Source organism: Sylvia atricapilla, chromosome 15, assembly GCF_009819655.1.
Source record: "Sylvia atricapilla isolate bSylAtr1 chromosome 15, bSylAtr1.pri, whole genome shotgun sequence".
NCBI classification, from domain to species: Eukaryota; Metazoa; Chordata; class Aves; order Passeriformes; family Sylviidae; genus Sylvia; species Sylvia atricapilla.
The window spans coordinates 6,728,658-6,749,559 of record NC_089154.1 but is presented as its reverse complement, the minus strand read 5'-3'; the positions used below and the strand labels follow the sequence as shown (position 1 = coordinate 6,749,559).

Genomic DNA, 20,902 nt, shown 5'->3' with positions numbered 1-20,902 from the left:
CCCAAACAAGCACTGCAAAACTCTTCTCTGACACCACCTAAAAAGCAACAAGCACCCACCACCCAGCTATTATATTATATTATATTATATTATATTATATTATATTATATTATATTACATTATATAAGATAGATAATATACATCTACATGTGTGTGTTTGCTCCCAGTAGTTGTGTTTGACAATTGAGAACAGGATGTTTTTCCATAATAAACACAGGTTTAGCAAAGCAGAATAAAGCTGATTTTGGTCTAGATCAGCAAAAAAGCTCCTTGCCTCGGCTCCCTTGGAGTCAGTTGAAAGATAGCAAGAGAGAGGCACCTGTGGAAATTGAGGTTGTTTGGCCGAGGGCAGGATAAGCTGCTGTGAGTGCACACTTGTGGCTCGTGGTGCTGACAGCCAGGAGAACCTTGGACACTTCAGTGTAAAATAAATCCTGTCCAGACTTTCCATGGAGCGTTTGAGCATGAAACAACAACATTGCTGCCTACCTGAGGAGAGATTGCTGTACAACAGCCAGAATTGTGAAGGTTTGGGGTGAACTTTTGTCCTCTCATTTTCTTCACAAACAGAAACAGATGTATTTATTTTAATATTTTTATTAGTCACAATTTTTTCCTAAAGTAAACTGGTGTGTTTATGTTTTACTCTTTAGCTCATACGGTACTGTGGAATAAATAGATTAAAATGATTACCAGTCAGAAATATGTTTATTATCATCAGCAGAGTATAATTCCATGAAATCTAATTCATCATCTCCATCTGGGTTTAATCTTGTACTCTATAATCTTTTTATTTTTCAGAATGTAATCGGGGTGGTTATTGGGAAAACAGATGTCAGAAGCTTTCCAGACCGAAAAAGTACAGTCCCTTTAAACTCTTTTTCCTTCGTTTTCTTCAACGGTGTAATTTGGCAGAGATGACTGAAATCAATGTTGAAATGATAAACAGATCTTTCAGTGTAAAATGGATAGAATGAAAATGCACCCCCCCAAAGAATTGTGTCTGTTTCAGAACCAAGATGAAAGAGCAGCATTGGTTTGGCTAAACCATTAGCCAAAATTTCAATTAGAAGTTGGGAAAACTCTGCCGTGGAAGTGTTTCATGCTGTGAAGATGGAACCAGTATGAACCCATTCTTCCATAAATGCTGCTGGAATGGAGCTGGTGCCTTCATATTTGTTCTCTCTGAAAACAGAAATGTGGAGGACAGGTCTTGTGGAGTGACACAAGGAATTTCTGGCCTGAGTAGCAACAGCTTCATCCAGGAACAAAATGGGAATTGAATATTGTTAATACAGCATTAATTGGAAATTGAAATCACAAATCTACAGTCAGGGTTGGTATAGACACTGTCAGGAAGCACCTCCAGCCCTGGAGAGCCATTCCAGCTCCAGGAGAAGGGCTCAGTTATTCTGCTGCCACTGGCTCCTGCTGAGCTGCTGGAGAGGGGAGATTTTAGGAGAAAGTCATGGTTGGTGCCCCCCAAATGCAGAGTCTGCACAGGGGATGTTGGGGTGTGTGCAGTCAGGGAACTCTGTGGGATCACTCGAGTTTTCCTTCAGAATTTAGTAACTGTCTATTGCATCCTGCTGTGATCCCTGGGAAGCTTTATTTGTGAATACATACAAATTGAATTCTGGGTTGGCTATTGAATTGTAACCCTGCCCTTCCCACCAGGACCTGCAGTCAGGTGACTCAGGGCGATCTCTGGAGTTTTCCTTGAGAATTTAGTAACAATCTTTTCCATCCTGCTGGGATTCCTGGGAAGCTGGATGAGACAGGGCATAGCTATAGACAGCGACATTCTGAATTTTCCATAGCCCTGGGAACACTTTGCTTTGTTCAGTTAACCCACTGGGCAGTGAGGCTGCAGCCTGGGACAACAGGAGGTGGTGTCGCCCACGGGGTCAGCCCAGCTCCTACAGAATCGGGGCTGTGCGTACAAATTATTCCCATTTGTGTGTTTGCCAGGCCCTGACTGTCACCTCCCGCAGCTCCCGCGATTCTCCCGTGTTTGATCCCTGAGTTTATACAGTGCCCGAATTGAGGTGTGGGCGCAACCACAGCAGGAATCGCAGCTCATTCCCCGTCACCAGCGTGTTCCTGCACCACCTGCTGGCCTCTAGTGGGAGAAAATTCCCACCACAATCCGGGAAAACCTCAAAATAGTAGTTTTTATACACATATTCTAGTTAGAAACCAAGCTGTGCTGAGGAATTGCTACAGCCCTGTTTATTTTTTGCAGACATTGGCACTGAAAGATACACCTTCGGTTTCACCATTCGTGATTCCCCAAGTTATTTCATTAATGTCCAGTCCTGGGGCAGAGAAGAGTACATCAGATCCCTCTCAGAAAGCTTCAGGGTTGGTGACTGTGGTGAGTTTATTTCTTTTTTATTTATTCTCACCACGTTTCTGTTTGCATGGAAATCGGGGTTGTGCTGGTGGCTTTGCTGTGTTTTGCTCTGAGGACTCACAAACAGCCTAATTGGAAACAAATTGTTCAGTTCTGTTCAGTGTAAAGAGGAAAGGAACAAGATCCCAAGGATTTCAACTCAAGCCCAGTAAATATGTCAACAAAAGAAACCCACAGAGCGCAGCAGCTCAGAACTGGCCTGCAGTTAATCAATGTCAAATCTTACATTTTATTGAGGTCTTTAAAAATGATGAAAAATAAGCTGTAAAGCAGTTTAGTGTTTGTCTTCCCTCAGTCATAGGTATGACTATGATTGCTGAGAAAACCACAACCAAACCCCTGTATTTATTTACAGGATGTGCTTTTATCTTTTGAAGTGCATAGAAACATTTTACTGCTTGTGGTTGGTTGGGTAGAACTTGGGAGCTTGCAGAGTGTACACAACACAAATATCTATAATTGTACCTGTAATTAATTTCTAACATTACTTATTAATGCTTTATTCTAGTTACAATCGAAAATCCTTTAATTCAGTCAAAGGAAGCAGAAAGAGAAGAAAAATTCAACCCTGTAACTCCTAGGTAAATTTAAAGCATGGAGTGGTAGCTCTTTCTAGAAAGATCAGAGTTAAGACTTGCTTGAATTTCCAGTGACATGAAATTGGTTGAAATATTTGGTGTTTTCTTCTTGTGTAGCTATACCTTCCTCCTGTGCTCAACAATGTCTGGTTAAATCTCACAGGAGAATATATTTCACAAATAGAAGGTCATAAAGCAAAAATGTTCTTTGTTACTAAACAGAGTAAATTTCATTCTTTGAGTAAATTCTACAAGAATTTTTGGTACCTTTTGGAGGAACTATATAATGGAGAGAAATTGCTTTTTCATATGACTTGAATTAACATTTTACGCTCTTGATACCTTAGTGAATGCAGTGCTGATCCGTGGGATGTGTTCTGTCTAGTGCCTACAAATTATTGCTCAGTGAAAATCACTCTGTGGTCAAAACCTCTTCCTGCTACGACACAGACACCAGGCTCCTGTCCCTGCTGCACCTGCCTGTCAAGGACCCTCAGGATTATTATTCCCTGGGGGACATCGTGGCAAATGGACAGAGCCTCCATGGGAGAGTCCTCAACGTGCTGGCAGCTGTGATGGCAGTGAGTGAGGAGCATTTCTCTGCTCTACCATCGATAAATTCACTGTAATTCTGTGTCAGTGTGGGTTTTGGGCTGTGATGGCAGTGAGTGAGGAGCATTTCTCTGCTCTGCCACCAGTAAATTCACTGTAAATCTGTGTAAATGTGGATTTGGGGCCTCACAGTGGTCAGAACTCTATTTGTTCAGCTTGGCAGCTGAGTGACAATAATCACACACACTCTTTGATGAGATTTTTATCAATAAAATGAAAGGAAAAATTAAGTGATCCCATTTTTAGTCATCTGCAGTCTTTCTTCCCTTTTTCCAACCCTTTTATTTTCTAGGATTATGAGTTTTATTCTCCTAAACATTGAATAGAGGACAAGTGACTTCTTCTCTTTCTTCTTAAAGGTTGGGGAGCCAAAGTATTTTATGACTTCAGACAAAAGAAAAGGCCAGAGGTGTGAAGTAAAGCTGTATGATGAAACAGAGAGATCTTTCCCAATATTATGGTAAAATGTTCTTTAATCCACTAAAAAATACAAATTAATGCAAACACTGGTGGAACAATTAGCTATAACACACACTAATTAACTAGAAGCCTGTCTTACAATCTTTTAATTTAAGTGCATTGTTATTTAGGAGGAACTGAGATGAGGCAGCAATGTACACTGAAAAGAGACAAAAAAAAGAGATTCATTAGAGTGGCCTTATATATCTTGTGTAGTTTTATGGCTTGCTGACAGCCTGCTGGCTCATCATTTTGCCAAATAATCCCCTTTTTTTTTTTTTAATGTGGACATTTGAGCTAATTCAGGAAATAGCATTTGAAACCAGCTGCAAAGGCTGTTGTGTCTCTTCCACAAACAGGAGGGAGGAAAATGAAGAGCACCATCCCCTTTAAAACCCAAGCAGAATTGCAAGTGGAGTGGAAACAGGTTGAAACAGTTTTTAAATAGTTTTAAAATAATGCAGAAACATTTTGATACGACTTTGGCTGCATTTTCAAACTCTGTCCTGTTTACAAACACGACTCCCCCCACCCCATCCCTGCTGTAAACAGAGGAACCTTTGTTCACAGAGGAACCTTTGTAATTTGCCCAGAGTTTGTTCAATAAACTTGTGGCTTTCTTATGTACAGGGAGGCTGTGGGTATGCCCTTGCCCTGGGTTAAAAAATGACTTCAGTGACCTTTGTTCCCTCAGGGGGAGCAAACAGCCAGCCCTGCACGGTGAGCTAGGAACTGTGCTATCACCAGGGATGTTTATCATGGGATATTTAACACAATTCACACCCACCAACCCAAAAGAAGCTTCTCTGGGGTGAACCCTTCCAGCCCAGGGTTCATTTGGAGCAGCTCCTCCATCGGTTCTCTCTCAGTGCTGGGATTTGGGCACTGGCAGGGTATTTCAGAGCTGAGCACTATCAGATGAAAAGGAAATACCTTCAATCTTTTTCCAAGGATTAAGGAGAAAACCCACCAGAACAAATCTGTGCTTTGGCTGTGCTCTTGCCAGCCAAATTTAGGAGGAGCTGAATGAGATTTTATCAAGAGACCATGAAATTACCATTTTTGAGGGATACTTCTGACCTCACTCCAGTCTCATCCTCCCCAGCCACAAAGCTCCCAGTGTTGAAGTGGCTGAACATCTGGCCTGGGGATCTGAGCAATCAGCCTGGCCCAGCACGGCCCAGCACAAACAGCTCCTTTAACTGGGGTTTGCTTTTGTTAGAACTGACCTTGATGAAAGCTGAAATACAGCATTTCCCCCAGATATGTTGTGCATTTAAACCCATCTTCATTTTATCCTGTTTGGGATAAAACAGGCACGTGGGATTTCAGTGCCACATGTGTCACAAAGGAGTTGTGTCCCCTTTGGCCAATTTTATTAATACCACATTATTTAGTAGCTTAGTACTGAACAATTTGGGTGCTGTTTCCAAAATGTTTTTCTTTTCAAAAATCCACTTTTGTTTAATTTAGCTGGGATAGTGAATCCATCCAGCTGGCACAGAGTTGGATCCCCCAAGAAACAGGTAAAACACTCTGGTTTATGGTTTTACTGCAGTTCTTCATGTGACATTTATTCTCCAGTGACATGGGCATGTTTTTGTGTGCAGTTATATTTGCATCAGATGTGAGGATCAATTTTGACAAATTTAGGAACTGCATGACTGCAACTGTGATATCCAAAACCATCATCACAACTAACCCAGGTAAGAGCTGCTCAAGTATTTCTTTGCTTTTAGTAATTATTCTAGGCTAGAAAGCATTAATTAATCTATTGGACCTGTGATTTCTGCTGCCTGCTTCTCACAAAGCTCCCTGCTTTTTGTCTGCTATGTGATGACCAGTGCCTTTGGCTTCTAATTTATTTCATTACATTTCACTTCATTTAATTTCATTTCAGCAGCCTTCATATGTTTATTCCATGCAGGACAAACAGTTAAAATAAAAAAGACAAAAGTAAATCTTGGCTAATTCCAACATGTTTGTGCTACCAGAATAAAAACTTGAAAAATATAAAAATGCTGTCATTTTTACATGCACCATATACTGATAACTTTTAAAAATACATCTTCAGAAACAGCAGAAGCAAATGTTCTCTTCAGCTTCATCAAAGAGAGAGCCCAGGCAGGACCTCTGGCCAGCCCAGTGAAAGAGCTGGCAAATGAAACCATTAACTGTAAGTATTTGATTTTATTTACCTGCACAGTGTCATTTCATAGTGCAGCTGAAAGAATTCCTGCTCTGTGTGCTCAGAGAAACAAAACTCAGCTCCAGCCTGGCTGAATATGTAAAGTTTGGATGGTTTCTTGGGGCTGTCCCTTATTTTATCTTTATTTATCTTCAGCTGCAGCCTGGCTGGTGTGTTCCTTCTGTCTGGAACCGGTATGGAGAAGTCAGGGGGAAAGCCTTTCTCAAAAACTGCTTTTGGAGCATTCAAAGATTAAATAATAGATATATTCTTGATCTGAGTTCCCTTTTGTTTTACTTTTTTTGGGGGGCGGTGGTGGTGTTTTTCTGCTGCTTTAAATCTCCTTTTTATTGCCTTAACATCCATTTTTGCCATTGCCCTTTGAATCATTTCTGGCCCAGACACACTTCACTTGTCTTTTAAACTTGTAGTGGAGGCTGTAGTGGATGTGTACACAGTGGAACAGCTGAAAGAAAAAGCTCTGCAGAGCGATGGGAAGCTGGAGCCTCTCCATGGAATTATTTATGGCTACATTTCCACCCTGGACATCGATGAGGATGTGTCCCGAGTCCTGCGCAACAGATGGTGAGCAACTGCCTGCCTGGAATGTGCTAAAAACTGCTTGTCCCTCTTCCCCAGACACAAATGACATGGAGAAATATTTTAGTCCTGTCCCAGAGAAGAAATAAAACTCCTCTGGAGGATGCCATGTGGGTTTCTGTGGAGTGTTTTTGTTGAGGGCTCTTTGTGATCCTAGAGTGAAAAAGAAAGAGATCACTTTGTCTCAGGCAGACTCAAGAGTTTTAGGAGATGGAAAGCATTTTAAAAGGCATAAAGTCTCTTGGGAAATCTGTGTAGAAAAATGTCTCAGGAAGAATAAATTGCATCTCTGCATGAATTCTCTCCTCGTGTTCCAGCTCAGTCTGCCGGTTCATCGTGAATGAAGTGTCCAACACCTGCACCTTCTGCAGTGAGGTTCCTCCAGAGGCCAAGTCCACCTTTGCCAGCTTTGACATTCTGGTGGATGTGACAGATCACACAGGGACCCTGCACTCCTGCTACCTGTCTGACTGTGTTGCTGAGGAAACCCTGGGCTGCACAGTAAGGGGGGAATTGGGCTGATGTTACTGAGCTCAGCTTGGAGCCTGATGAGAATTACAAATATCTGTGAATGTTCTCTGTGTGTGTGTGCAAGAGTTACAAAAATGGCATGGAGGGATGGATGAGGGATGGATGGATGGACACACAGAGCTGACTGACAAGGCAAAAGTTGGAAGTCAGCAGATGCCAACAGGAATTGTATTCAGTGTAAGAGTGAATCCAATTCAGAACACTGCTTTTTTTTAATAGAAAAATACAGCTTAGAAATGTATAAAAATATGTTCTTTTCATCATCATTCTGTTGTGGAGATGTTTTAACTGCCTGGTCTGTGGTGTCCTGTTAACAGGTCCAAGAATTCCTCATGATGGAAGAAGACCAGAAGACTGCACTAAAATGGCAATTCCTCTTGGAACGAAGCAAGATTTACTTCAAAGTCAGTATTTAATGTTTAATTCAAAACAGTGGCTGTTTTTCATTTTTAAACTTGTCCTTTTGGGCAAACCTCTTCTTAATCTCCCATCTGCCCTTTATCTGTCCCTATTTTCAGGACGAAATGGAAATGTTTGACTTCAGCAGTGACAGGCATATGGCAGAAATGTGTACTCACACATGAAAAAATGCAAATAAATCTGTCACACATGCTGTGTGACATCTGAGAATAATCTCTGTCAAGGTGCTGTGGTAACAAAGATCTTCAATTATTTTCCAGGTTACTTCATCACCCAATTGGAGAAGTGGATTAAAAGTGAATCTTCTTTCCTGCAAACTGGCAGATCCTGTAGAGGCGAGTCAGAGCTTTGTAGGAAGAGACTGGAATTACTAATAAATGCTAGGGAATACTTCCTTCAGTCTGCTGTTAGAGAGGGAATTCTGCTGTTGTTGGATTTTGCCAAGTCTGTTCTGATGGTAAAGGAGGAGTGCACGTTACAGCACCTCTCTAAGTGGGCTTCTGAGTTCATATTTTTGAGGTGATTGTACTTTAAAAAGTGCACTTGGCCCTCAGCTTGAAAAGTTAATTCTACCAAATTCAACCCCTTTCAAGGGGGCTGTAAGGTTTCATTACTCAGCTGAGATCTTTGAAAACAATCAGAAATAACAAATAGGTAAAAGAGATCTGTTGAACTTGTGGTTTACCTGCTTTGCTGCTTTTGTGTTAAAGAAATAAAGATCCTCCCTTGAAACATTGCCTGGGTTTGTGGTGAGGCCAAACATGGAGCTGTGGGCAACAGCAGGGCTGATTTTCTTTGGGCAAATGAAGTCTAATTACAGCAGGGTAATCAATCAGCAGTGACCTCTGACAAGTAAAAATCAAGCTGAGGCTGGAAGGAGGACTCTGAAAAAAGAACCCAGGTATGTATATTGTGCCTTTCTCCATGTATTTCCCCCGTTTTTAACATATTCCTGTCCACAGCTTCCCCTCCTGCTGGTGTATTTATCACATTCTCACCTTCTGAGCATGTTGTGCTGTTTCAAAGAGACACAGAGATCCCCCAGCCCTGCTCTGGCAAAGGGAACTCCCTGGGGAACTCTGACCCCCTGGGGCCCTCTCGACCCCCTAAAGCAACGTGGCACAGAGAAAACCACTGCAGAAACAGGAGATCCTGACCAGCAATCCCACATTGCATCCCTGACTCATGGGTGGGAATGAAAGACCCCAAAAAATGCTGCCAGCCTTGGGTCACGGCATCCCTCTTGTAGCAATAAACGATTCAACGTTTTCCAGCCATAACAATTCCCATTCTGAAGGGAATGTTTCCAATAACTTAATCCCAACTCTGTCAATACCCAGGGCTGGAGACCAAACTGCAAATGATGCCCTGCTGCTGTTGCCAGAGACAGGAATGTTTGACAGATAGGAGGAAATGCAAACAGTACAGACATTCTAATTCCATCCTTCCTTTTCCAGAGCTGCTCACCCTAATGTCTATTTTAATTCTGAAGAAATTCTAAAGAAATAGTTTAATTTTTTTTTTCCCAGTGTGGTGTGCAGCCCCCTGAACTGTGCTGCTCTCACAGAGCTGCCTCTCTTTGTAAAAGACAGGATTTTTCTCTGTAAAATTCCCCACTTTTAAAACCAAAGCTTTTCCTAGCAGTTATTAAGATCTGGCTCTGATAAATGGAAGCATTTAACTTTGGTGCTTTGCATTTATGTTAAAAAATAAATCCATCTGTTTCTGTTAGAAATGAGACAGTTCTGTGCAACCTTTGAAAATCTAAGTTTTGATGTTTGCATGGGGAGGATTTTTTAAATTATGTTTTACAACTTGCTCTGTTGCTCTGTTGAATTGAAAGAGAACTTGCTGTCATGCAAACTGGTGGGGAGTGCTGGATTAGCTGCAGTTGGGAGCTGGGGAAAGTTACCCAGCGTGGCTTTTAGCAGCTGGAAATACTTAAAACTCCAACTGCTGCAGTTACAGTTTGACTAAAAATACACTGAAATCAGTCAAAAGACAAGTTTGGTAGTGATCTTTACCCATATGCTTCTTTATTCTTGATCTTTCTGCTTTATTTTACTTTTAGAAAATATTTAAAGCGCAGTTTAGGAAAAAACCAATCTGCCAAACATCTGGCACACTTCCTGCTGCCTTCATCGCTTGGAGTGGGAAGAAAAGCCACCCTCCTTTAATTTGTATATTTGGAAAAAGCAGGGAGGAATCACAAAACTAATCCAAAAAATCAAACATCTTTCTCTTGTAGAGGAAACTCTTTGTGAAGCTGCAATTCTTGATTTAGGGTTGTACATCTACACATACACCTTTGATTTCCCACAGCATGGCTGAGCCTTAGCTCCTACATAATCATGCAAACTGTTTTGATTTTAATTTTAAGGCAATACACTGGCAAAACTCAAAGCATCAGCAGAAGAGAAGCACACACAGAAGGCCAGCCAGTCCCACTCCCCAGCCCAGTGTCTCAATCTCCAGTCCCCAGGTATGGTTTTGGAATTCAGTTTTGGAATCTGGAGCTTCTGGGCTCCACCTGCTCCAGGCTGGGCTGGACTCCAGGTCTGCTGAAGCCTCCATGGCAGTGGGGTTGTGTCAGTCACAAAACACCTTCTGGGCTCCTGGGTTCCGTGCCTTCGATGTGCGGCAGTCCCTTGGGAGTGTTCATGTCCCCGATGTCCTCGTGCCAGGCAGGATCCGTGATCAGGATCCCCGCGTTTGCTGAGCCACCGTGAACCTCATGGACACCACGTCCCTGATCCCCGCCTCGATCTCATCGTTGACCTCCAGGGACCCCACTCCTTTGGGAGATCCCGTGAGGATCAAGTCCCCTTCTTCCAAGGGGAACACGTGGCTGATGTAGCTGATCAGGTAAGGGATGGAGAAGATCATGGAGGAGGTGTCCCCCTCCTGCCTCAGCTTCCCGTTCACCTTCAGCCAGATCTGCAGCTTGTGCGGGTCCGGGATCTTCTCCTTGGGCACGAAGTCACTGACGGGGCAGGAGGAGCCGAACCCTTTGGCCAAGGTCCAGGGCAGCCCTTTCTTTTTGCACTCCTCCTGCGTGTCGCGGGCCGTCATGTCCAGGCACAGGGCATAGCCCGCCACGTGCTCCATGGCCTCGGCCTCGGGCACGGCCAGAGCCCTGCGGCCGATGACCACCCCCAGCTCCACCTCGTGGTGCAGGTTCCGGCAGTAGTAGGGCCGCAGGATCGGGGATCCCTGCCTCACGTAGGCCGAGGAGGGTTTGAGGAAGAAGAGCGGCTCCGAGGGCAGGGCGCTGCCCATCTCCTTGGCGTGCTCCGCGTAGTTGCGCCCCACGCACACGATGTTCCTGCCCCACTCCCAGAAGCGGGACAGCGGCTTGGAACCGGCCATGGCCGCCCTTGCCGCGTCCTTTGCCGGGGAACCCGCCCGGCGCCGCCGCTCGTCCAGCTCCTCCCCCGCGGGGTGAGCGGGCGGGCCCGGGGCCGGGCGGGCTCAGCGCCGCCCCCGCGCACGCCGGGCCGGGCCGGGCCGGGCCGTGCCGGCGCTGCCGCCGCCTCCCGGGGCGGACAGCCAAGGTAACCGGGCCGGGCGGGGCGCACGATGCTCCGCGGGGGCTGGCGGGGACTCGGCACCGCCCTGGCAGCCGGGGCCGTCCTCGGGGCCGTTCTCCGAGCCGGTACGTGCGGCGGGTGCGGCCCGCTGGGGCCGCGGGCAGGCGGAGCGGGGCCGTGAGGGGCTCTCGGGCCGCGCCCGGCCCTTGCGCTGACTCACGGGCCGGGCCGGACCTGCTCGGCTGCAGCCGGGGCCGTGCCGAGCCCAGCCCGGCGGGGAGGCCCCGCGGAGCCCCGGCGCTCCGGAGCGGCGGTCGGTGCTCGGGGAGGAGGATGGAGGGGCCGGGGCTGGCGGCCGGGCTGCGTTCGGACGGTGACAGCTGGGGCTGGTGGTGGAGCCGACCCGCACCGCCCGAGCTCTGCCTTTGCATTTCGGGCCTAAATCCTCCGAGCCGGTGCTGGGCGCTCTGGGAAGTCTCCCCAGATGGTTTTGCATCACTCGGGGTTTAAGAGGTGGCTGTTAGGAGCGAGAATCGCTCGGGGTGCACAGTGTGGGAATGCCAGACCGAGCAAGGGCAGCTCCTGAGTTCCCGGGATCTGAACCTTCCACGCTGTCCGGAGTGGGCGCTGCCCTGCCTTCCGACCCGTTTCTTAGAGCCACAAACTCGCTGGGTGTCCAAAAAATCCCTGCGTGCAGAGTGTAAGGCATGAAGGTGGTTCTTGTGAGGCAGCGCAGCAGCTGGGCATGCAGTCATCTCTGAGCGACAGCCCTGCTTGAAAGGGGAATTTTCCACTCTTTTATGTAATAAAGAGAGTAACCCCAAGCGTTGTGGAGGAAATGCAGGAAGCAGCTGGGTTCTGAGGGAACCTGCCTGCTGTCAGTGCCCAGCACCGACACGTTTCTGTGCTGTCATTAACACTGCCAGCTGCACAGCCTTTCCCCTTGGCCGCTCCAGCTGTGCTCACGAACCATTCCAAAAACCCCAGTGGGTGATTCAGAGCCGGCTGGGCTGCTCCGCCACTCCTCTGCTCCAGGCGAGCAGTCAGGAGGGGTGTGGGACAAAGCTGAGCCAGGATAGAGTCACCGGGCATTAATTGCGGGGCAGAGCTCTGTGTGTGTGGCAGCGATCTGAGCATCACCAGGGAAGCTCCTTTGGGCTGGACAGGTCTGAGCAGTGCGTGAGAAACTCCCTGCTCTGCTCCTGAGGTGCAGCTGAGCTGCAGATGGCCACTGACAGTACGTGAGTTTCATTCTTGCTGGATGTTTTCTCGTTCCTCTGTTGGAAATTCCATGTTTGAAAACATTTCCTTATGCGGTGCAGCTTGTTTTTTTGTTTGTTTGGTAAGAATTGCCAATTACACACGCGGAGAGGCTGTGGGATCCGGGCCAAGGTTAGGGATGGTTCCTAGGAAAGAAGCATTTGAAGGATGTGAATAATTCCTTTGAGCTGAAGTTAAGGTTGGGTTGTTTTCTTTTGTTTGGTTGTATTTTTTTTCCCCCTGGTTGGTGTCTGGCCTGCAAACAAACACCCCGTATAGATAACTCTTGTGACTGACAGCATCCCAAAGTTCTCCCTGTTGGCGAGCAGTTGTTTTTGGGGCTTTTTTTTCCTCATCAAAGAATAGTAAGGGCTTTTTTATTTTATTTTTTTTTTTTTGAAAGGAGTCTTCTCCAGAGGAACACTCTGCAGGTAGGGATTCTTCTCCCACTACTGTAAATACCCAGTGCATGTCTGTCCCGTTGTGCCTTGGGATTTTGGTTTGGTTTCTGGGTTGTGTTTTTTGTGGGTTTTTTTTTGAGCACCGTGTTTAATTTCACTGGTTTCCCTTCCCTCATAAGCAGAGATGGTGGAGGTGGAAGGGGGAGCAGCTCTGGGCAGGATGGTTGTGCCACAGGGCCCTGGCAGCTCTGGGCTGGGCTGGCAGCAGGAGCAGATCTGCAGGACTGTGGGGCTGCTCTTATCAGGGCTGGGCAGGCTGGGGACAGTGGGACAGGGTGATCACCAGCACGGGGAGCCCTCCCTGTGGCCAAGCAGGAAAGTCAGGAGCCTTTGGGAGAGACAGTGGTGCGGAATAAAATGGGTTTGAGCCAGCCCAGGCACCTCTGGGGGTGTGCAAACACCTCAGGGGTGCTCAGACAGCAATTCCTGACCTGCAGGGACTGGCAGGGACTGGCACCTCCTTCCCTGCCAGTTTCTGAGCTCAGCTCTGAACAGCAGGGCCCCAGCAATGCCAGACCTCCTTCTCTTTACTTCCCTTTCTTTATTTTTGTGGTAAAACCTCTTAGGGTTGGTTATTTTTTTAAGAGCTCTGTGCCCCTGCACCGAACCCAGGTTATTTGCATCTGGAATTTGCTTCTTGGATCTGATTAAACATTGAACCAAAAGCAAACATGGGATCACTGGTGTTGCATCAGGGCAGGCATGAGCAGGAGCCCTGTGTGTGCCTCTTATCTGGCCAGGTGGGAGCCTTGGAGAGCCTGGCTCCTCTCCCTGTGCTGTGCAGGATGGCAAATCCCCCAGTAACAAACCTGATATTGCTGTCAGAGCAGTCTGTGTATTTCTGTATTTCTTTCTTTTCTTGTTGTTTTTTTTTTTTCTCCTTCCTTTTTTTGGTTTTTTTGGCTCTAACGTGCCCTTTATGCCTTTTTTGCAAAGTCACTGTCCCAGGCTGACCTTTGGCCAGCTCCATTCTGCTTTCCTGCCCCTTGAAATCTCCTGTCTGATCCAAGTAGAGTTTTCCCTGCATGAAAAGCAAAGTGTCCTGCCCTTCTCAGGGCAGACCTTGAGGGGCACAAGGTTGTCCTGTGGTGGCCTCTCTCTTGTCTGAGGGAGGCAGGCTGGGCTGTCCTGTGAGCTGTCCCATCCCCTGCCCTGCCCTGTCCCTGCTGGCCCCTTCCCAGGGCTGAGCTTTGGCTGGTTTTGGGTGCCCAGGTCCAGCACAGCTTCGAGCTAAATTCCTGCACACGGAGCACGAGCTGAGGGAGCCCAAGACAGTGAGCCAGGCAGACATGAAGGTGGAAATCCTGCCAGCCCTCACTGACAACTACATGTACCTCCTCATCGACCAGGACACCAGGGAGGCTGCCATAGTTGACCCTGTGCAGCCCCAGAAGGTAATGAACACTCCCTTGGCCCTGGGGTGTCCTCCCTTGGCTCTGGATTGTCCTCCCTTGGCTCTGGGATGTCCTTCCATTGCTGCATCCAAGAAGGAACGAGCCACATGATGCCTGAGGTGTGGGGGAAAGGCAGGAAATGCTGGCTGTGCACAGGGATAATCAGGAATCATTCCAGAGACTCCTGTGTCCCCCATTCCAGGGGGTGCTGTGTCCCTCATTGCAGGATTTTCTGTGTCCCTCACTCACCCCAGGGGTTGCTGTGTCCCTCATTGCAGGATTTTCTGTGTCCCTCACTCACCCCAGGGATCACTGACCTGGTTTGGGATTTTGACCTTAATTCGATGTAGGGCAGAAAAGAGGAAATGGGATTTGTGGGTTGGTCAGAGTCCTCTTGTCCTGCCCTGTAACTCCAGGCTGGACAGGGATGTGCTGGGGTGGCTCTCGTGCCCAGGTGACACCAGGGGTGCTGCCAGCTCCCTCCATGGCAGGTGTAACTCTCCTTCTGTGTCCCACCCTGCAGGTTTTGGATGCAGTGAAGAAGCACGGCGTGAAGCTGACCACTGTCCTGACCACCCACCACCACTGGTAACCGCCCTGTCCTGGGTGCCTCACCCAGAAACAGCCAGGAGCTGCTGCTCTCCTGGGGCAGGGGGATCCCTGGGCACAGCTGAGGTGTGAGGAGGAGGATCAGACCTCATTCCTTTGGCGTTGCCATGACCAGATGCTTTGTGCACACCACGAGCTGTGTGTTGGTGCCTTTCACCTCTAAAATCCTGATTTTTCCAGGGAGCCAGAGCAGTGACTGGGTGTGGAGGCAGCTGTGGGGTGTGGGAGGAATTACATTTGTGATGAGGTGCCAGGACAGGCCCGTGAGGCGTCCTGCAGTCAGCACTGTGGGATGATCACCCCAGGTGCCAATCAGCTCTAGCCAGGGCTGTGAAATGAATGTTTTGCTGTAGTAACCTGACCATGGGTCAGAGTGGAGCCACCTCTGTGGCTGGGGAGTGAAACAATCAGCCCTGAGCTGGGCAAACCAGCAGCACAGCGAGTGCTGAGCTGTGGGGTGTCCGTGTGCCTGCTCCCTGGTGTTTTGTGGGATGCTGGATTGCACATTTTCCACTCACCCCATGCCCTGCCTGCTCCAGTTACTGGAGAGGTTACTGGGAGCCCCTGAGGCTGCTGTTCCCCAGCTGGGGATGGATTTGTCAGGGATTGATTCCCCCTCTCACTGCCCTAATTACTGCAGAAATGATCTCCACTCGTGTCATTGTGGCCTGTCTCTGGATATGAGGCGTGACAGATCCTGGCAGAGGGGTGGACCAGGAATGATCACCTGGAGCTTACCACTGCACAATGACCATAAATCTATGTTCCTTCCTCCCCAAATCCCTTTTTTTCCCCCTGCAGGGACCATGCTGGAGGCAACGAGAAGCTGGTGAAGATGGAGCCGGGGCTGCGCGTGTACGGGGGGGACGGCAGGGTGGGGGCCCTGACACAGAAAGTGTCCCACCTGACAGCTCTCCAGGTAAAGGCAGGGCCCTGCAGGACTCTGGGTGTCCCCTCCTGGGGTCACATGTGTGTCCCCACCTGGGCTGGGCAGCTCTGGTACCTTTGAGCCCTCCTGGGATGTGGTGGATGGTTTCAGCGCAGCTTTCCCCCTTTTCCAGCCCTGGGGACTGAGACCTCTCTGCCTTGGTGACAGGGACCTTGTGTGAGGCACAGTGGGACATGCTGGGTGTCCTTGTGCAGCTGGGGGGCAGAGCAGGTGTGTGACAGGGGCTGTGTGACGGGACAGGGGCTGTGTGACAGGACTGTGACAGTACAGGGGCTGGGCCCTGCTGGTAGCACAGCGAGCACTGACCAGACGAGTGTTCCTGTGGGAGTGTCGGATGGAATATGGAATATGGAATGGAATATGGGGTGAGCAGGGCAGTGCCAGCTGCCTGCGGGGTTTTCCTGCCTGGGAGCAGCAGGCCTGGCTGGGAGCAGCCTGTTTGTTCACAGGAGAGCTGGCAGGTGACACAAACTGCTGTGAAAAGTGCAGGCAGGCGTGAAGGGCACTGCTGGCCTCGGCTGCAGCCTTGGAGGGGCAGCAGCACAGCAAGGTGGGCAGATGAGGCTGTGTTGGATCCTTCCCTTCTCCTCAGCGTCATCCACTTCTCCCCTTCAGCTCCATTTTTTTGAGCTTTCTTCATGCTCCATTATCATTGTTTAGGATTTTTCTGTTGCTCTGGATCTCTTGGCCCTTGCTGCCAACCAGGCTTTGAGTGCCTGTGCATGGAAATGAAGGGATCTGGCAGTTCCCTTTGTCAGGACACCTGCTTGGAGGAAACAGCCGCAGAACTCCCTCCCCTGGGCTCTCCCAGGAGCTGAGCTGGTGCTTCCTGGCCAGATTGGGGCAGATTTAGGACCATTTAGGGCACAAAGAGCAGCGATTCTTTTCTAACAGTGCAATTGCCAACAAACAGCAGCTTCAGCTTTAGTGTTCTGCCTTCTTCCCAGGTGGGATCTCTGAGTGTGAAATGCCTCAGTACGCCGTGTCACACCTCGGGACACATCTGTTATTATGTGACTAAGCCAAATAGCTCCGAGCCACCTGCAGTTTTTACAGGTGAGGAGTTCGGGAGGTTTCCTTGCCATAAGAATAGAGACTGCCCCTCTGCCTGGGTGCCTCTGGCTCTGGATGTGCATCTGTCCCCTCCTGCTGGAGCAGCTGCTTTACATCCAGGTGTTGCCCCTTTTTCCAAGCAGGAATTGTAGGTGGAAACTCCTCTGGATTTGTAAACAGGGGCTGCACACCCTGCAGGCAACATCGAGAGTGAGCCCTGAAAGAGTCCTACATCCAGCTTTTGGGGTTTTTTTTCCTGGAAAAAAGCTGTTGGTTTTCTGTCTCAGGCCATACTGGCTGATCCCAAACCCTGGTTTTTTTGGGTTTTTTCCCATATATCTGTGCTCACAGCTGACAGTAGAGAGAGGAGAGGATAGGGGAGTCAGAGAGGGCTGGTGCTCCACTGCTGATGGCCAGGGCCTGGATCCTGGTGTGAGGACAAGGATTCCCCTTCCTTGGGGCTGTGCCTCACCCCTCTGTCCTCCAGAGCTCACAGAAGCTCCTGCATGGAAAGGAAAGAGGCTTAAACAAGATTTTAGGGAACACTGGAGAGAAAACAGAGCTGACTCCTCTTTGTTGAATTTCACAGCAAAGAGCAAGTGTCCCTTGTCCCCTGTAGGAGGGGACAGGCAGGAGGTGCCTGGCAGGGTGTACCTGGCCAGGCTCTGGCCTTCCCTGCCTCAGCAGCCACCTTTGCCAGCAGTGTTTTTGTGGCACAGCCTGGCTGTCCCCGTGCTGCTGCTGCTGTGCTGAGGGGGCAGTGGCAGGGCTGAGCCCCCAGGCTGGCTGTGGGGACCCTGCTGTGGGCCTGATGCCGTGTCACCCCTGCAGGTGACACCCTGTTCGTGGCTGGATGTGGGAAGTTCTTCGAGGGCACCCCGGATGAGATGTACAAGGCACTGATCGAGATTTTGGGCAGCCTGGACCCCAAAACGGTACAAATCTCTCCTTTTGTGTGAGTGAGGCAGCCCAAAACATCACACACATCACAAAAACCTCAGAGACACACATCACAACAACCTCTGTTGTTCAGAGAAACACCCTCATGTTTGCAAGGAATGAATGCTTACACCACTTCGATGGTGCTGGATAGCTGCAAGGATTTGCCTGCCCCAAATGTGTTTGTGCTTTGTGGGGAAAGAGCACAGGCTGCTTATTAAAGGCTGCTGAGCTTTTTAAACATTTCATCCTTTAAACTGGCAGCTTGTCCTGCCTGCTAAGTCCTAGCACTGTTGCCTGTCTCCAGTGGGGGCTCTTGGGTTGAGGGTGTTGTTCCTGCTGTGCTGGTGGCACCTGGCAGTCCCCTCTTGGTGCCTTTGGAGTCCCCAGTGTCACTGTCCCTCCCTCTTCCCAGAGAGTTTACTGTGGCCACGAGTACACCATCAACAATCTCAAGTTTGCTCGGCACGTGGAACCCAACAACCCCAACATCCAGGAAAAGCTGGCCTGGGCCAAGGTGAGCTGCTCATCCTTTCCTGGGATTTGATGCTTCCTTGGACACAGAGGAGACGGAGGAGAGGAGAAAATGCTGGGGAGAAGCAGAGGGCGTTAAGAGCCAGGAGCTGCAGGATGGTGTGTTCCAGGGCAGCAGGGTTTGGCTGTGCCCACAGAAAGCAGTTTGCTGTCTGGGAGAGACATTCCCTGCCTGGAAAACTCTGTGTTCTGTACAGAACACACTCCCTGCTCCCCAGAATTGCTGGTGGAGCAGCCCTGTGCCCCTCCTTGCAGGCCCAGTACGAGAGTGGAGAGCCCACCATCCCCTCCACCATCGCCGAGGAGTTCACCTACAACCCCTTCATGAGAGTGAGGTAGGAATGGCTGGGCTCTGGGTCGAGCTCTGGGAACAGGGACAGGAGGAGAGGGAACAGCCTCAGGCTGGATATTTGGAAGAATATCCTCCTGGAAATGCTGCCCAGTCCAGGGCAGGGGTGGAGTCCCCCTCCCTGAGGGGATTTAACAGCCTGGTGGCACTTGGGGACATGGATCAATGATGGCTTTGGCTTTTGGGGGAAAGGTTGAGCTCTACCTCAGAGGACTTCTCCAACCTCAAGGGTTCCATGTGGGGGCCATGGTCAGCCCTGCTGCAGGGAGGGCTGTGGGAAGATGTTCTAGCAGGGATTTCTCTTCTGCCTCCCACATTCCTGTTTGGGTGCCTCCAAGGTTCTCACTGGCTATCCTGGCAGAAAGTTCCTGGATTTGAGGGTTGTGTTGAGCACCATTCCCTGACTCAGGAGACAGAACAGCTTTGTTGTGTTCCTTTACCCAGCAGAAGATGCTGCTGGTGCGCAAAAGTGCAGTTTCCTCCTGAGCCTTCAAACCAGGCCTGAGGAGCTGTGCCAAAGCCCAGTCTTGGATGCTGAAGTGTAGCCTTGAAAGCTGATCCTGAATCCCACAGCTGGGATTCCATCCTGACCCTGCTCTTCCCTCCTGACAGGGAGAAATCAGTCCAGGACCACGCTGGGGAGAGCGACCCTGTCCGGGCCATGGGGGCCATCAGGAAGGAGAAGGACAACTTCCGAGTGCCCAAGGACTGAGCACTGCCTGCATCACTTTATTGTCACTGCAAGTGTCACTTAGACCATCCAGATGTTTTAGGAGTCAAATCTTCTGTTGTGGTTGAGACGAGTTTTATTTAGGTTTTTTTTTTTTTTTTTTTTTTTTTTTTTGTTTTAATTAAGGAAGAAAAAAAAAAGCACTTTGCCCTCGTTGAGATGTTCTACAGCATATTTATATAATGATGAAGAATATTTATCCTCCTCTTGCTGTCTCTCAAGCTGCCACCTGCAGTTCACTGTGCAAGTGTTGGTATGAGGCTGGGCTGGGCAGGGTCAGACCTGGAGCTTTAGGAAGAAGCTCCTGTTATTTTTGTGGGAGCCTGATGTGGCTGCACAAGGTGGGACTGAGATCTGTCTTTGTCTGAAGCACAGACCAAATGCAGGAGCTGAAGATTCCAATGTTTCTTCTGTGCTGCTACTTCAACATCCTGAGTGTCGCTTCTGGCTCCACTAAAACCATTCCCAGGGCCAGACCCGCTGTGGCAGTGCTGCTCAGGGTCATTTGGGAGCTCCAGGGGCTGGGCTGGCTCTGGGAGTGGCTCGTGGGGCCTTCCAGCTTCTCTCTTGTCCCCAGGCATTGCTCTGCTTGCACCTTTTGTGTCCCGAGCCTGTTTGCATGAACCTGCTCTTCCCTGTGCCCCGTGTGTGCGCTGTAAAACCTGGCAGGGATTTGTCTGGTGGCTCAGAATGCAGGAGCAGCCACTCCTGGTGAGTGACTGTCCCTCTGAGCAGTGCTGACACCCCTGCAGCAGCCCTGACAGGCAGCTGAGCAGTTGTTACCTGTCCCCAGGTGAGCAGGGATGTGGGGTTGGCACCAGGTCTGGATTTGCTTTAAAATGCTGAATTTTCTATAGTTCAGAAAGAAGTGTGTCACCTGAAGGTGTGTGTGGTGTCTCCTGGAAGGCTGTGCTGCCCCACCAGAGTGTGACTGCACTGAGGGCTGGGCAGAGGGGAAATAAATAACTGCTGGAAACAGAGGTTCTTTAACTCACAGACTTACTCATTTATTTGGTTTGGATCAGAGATTGAAGTCAACCAACTGGAATTGTCTTTCTACCTAAGCCTGGGGTGAGTGGGTGGCATTTGGGGGACGCCAGGGGCTTTAGTGGCAGCTGTATTTTTGTGGAAGAAGAACAGAGAGGGTCCAGCCCTGATTTTTGCTGCCTGTGGGTGCCATTCCCTGCTCACAAGTGGCATTTGGGCCTCTCAGGACAAGAAAGACATGGAGGGACTGGGGAAGGGAATGGAGCCCCAGCAGTGGATGAAGGAGCTGGAGAATTCCTGAGG

At 49.1% G+C, this 20,902-nt stretch overlaps 3 protein-coding genes across 8 annotated transcripts; 2 read left to right on the top strand and 1 right to left on the bottom strand.

Moving 5' to 3' along the window:
• The first annotated feature begins 1,113 nt into the window (after positions 1–1,113).
• MEIOB (meiosis specific with OB-fold) lies at positions 1,114–9,518 on the top strand. Its single transcript, XM_066330401.1, has 13 exons — positions 1,114–1,122; positions 1,678–1,690; positions 2,246–2,377; positions 2,925–2,997; positions 3,380–3,575; positions 3,966–4,066; positions 5,539–5,591; positions 5,676–5,771; positions 6,140–6,241; positions 6,685–6,838; positions 7,171–7,354; positions 7,702–7,788; positions 8,065–9,518. The coding sequence occupies exons 1-13, from the start codon at positions 1,114–1,116 to the stop codon at positions 8,176–8,178; spliced, it is 1,314 nt and encodes a 437-aa protein (XP_066186498.1). The 3' UTR covers positions 8,179–9,518.
• A 292-nt stretch (positions 9,519–9,810) lies between these two features.
• On the bottom strand, positions 9,811–11,291 carry FAHD1 (fumarylacetoacetate hydrolase domain containing 1). Its single transcript, XM_066329875.1, has one exon. It carries the CDS (start codon positions 11,171–11,173, stop codon positions 10,502–10,504), a length of 672 nt encoding a protein of 223 aa, XP_066185972.1. The 5' UTR covers positions 11,174–11,291; the 3' UTR covers positions 9,811–10,501.
• Positions 11,257–20,592, top strand: LOC136367979 (hydroxyacylglutathione hydrolase, mitochondrial). 6 transcript variants are annotated; one of them, XM_066329874.1, is made up of 10 exons: positions 11,300–11,358; positions 12,998–13,025; positions 14,268–14,449; positions 14,973–15,037; positions 15,860–15,977; positions 16,955–17,063; positions 17,892–17,995; positions 18,415–18,516; positions 18,789–18,868; positions 19,495–20,592. In XM_066329874.1, the coding sequence occupies exons 3-10, from the start codon at positions 14,345–14,347 to the stop codon at positions 19,592–19,594; spliced, it is 783 nt and encodes a 260-aa protein (XP_066185971.1). In that variant the 5' UTR covers positions 11,300–11,358; positions 12,998–13,025; positions 14,268–14,344; the 3' UTR covers positions 19,595–20,592. The 6 variants fall into 6 exon arrangements, with proteins under 6 accessions (XP_066185966.1, XP_066185971.1, XP_066185968.1 ...); XM_066329871.1 differs by lacking the exon at positions 12,998–13,025 and adding an exon at positions 12,501–12,575 and having other exon boundaries at positions 11,315–11,358; XM_066329873.1 differs by having other exon boundaries at positions 11,358–11,459.
• Positions 20,593–20,902: the final 310 nt, after the last annotated feature.

Bases quoted from the DNA above. Each gene is read 5' to 3' on its own strand.
- FAHD1 (XM_066329875.1), bottom strand. From the start codon at position 11,173: ATGGCCGGTTCCAAGCCGCTGTCCCGCTTCTGGGAGTGGGGCAGGAAC.
- LOC136367979 (XM_066329868.1), top strand. From the start codon at position 11,384: ATGCTCCGCGGGGGCTGGCGGGGACTCGGCACCGCCCTGGCAGCCGGG. The intron at 15,038-15,859 runs GTAACCGCCCTG...TTCCCCCTGCAG, and splicing joins CTGACCACCCACCACCACTG to GGACCATGCTGGAGGCAACG. The intron at 17,064-17,891 runs GTGAGGAGTTCG...TCACCCCTGCAG, and splicing joins GCCACCTGCAGTTTTTACAG to GTGACACCCTGTTCGTGGCT.
- MEIOB (XM_066330401.1), top strand. The intron at 5,592-5,675 runs GTAAAACACTCT...TTTTGTGTGCAG, and splicing joins TTGGATCCCCCAAGAAACAG to TTATATTTGCATCAGATGTG. The intron at 6,839-7,170 runs GTGAGCAACTGC...CTCGTGTTCCAG, and splicing joins CGAGTCCTGCGCAACAGATG to CTCAGTCTGCCGGTTCATCG.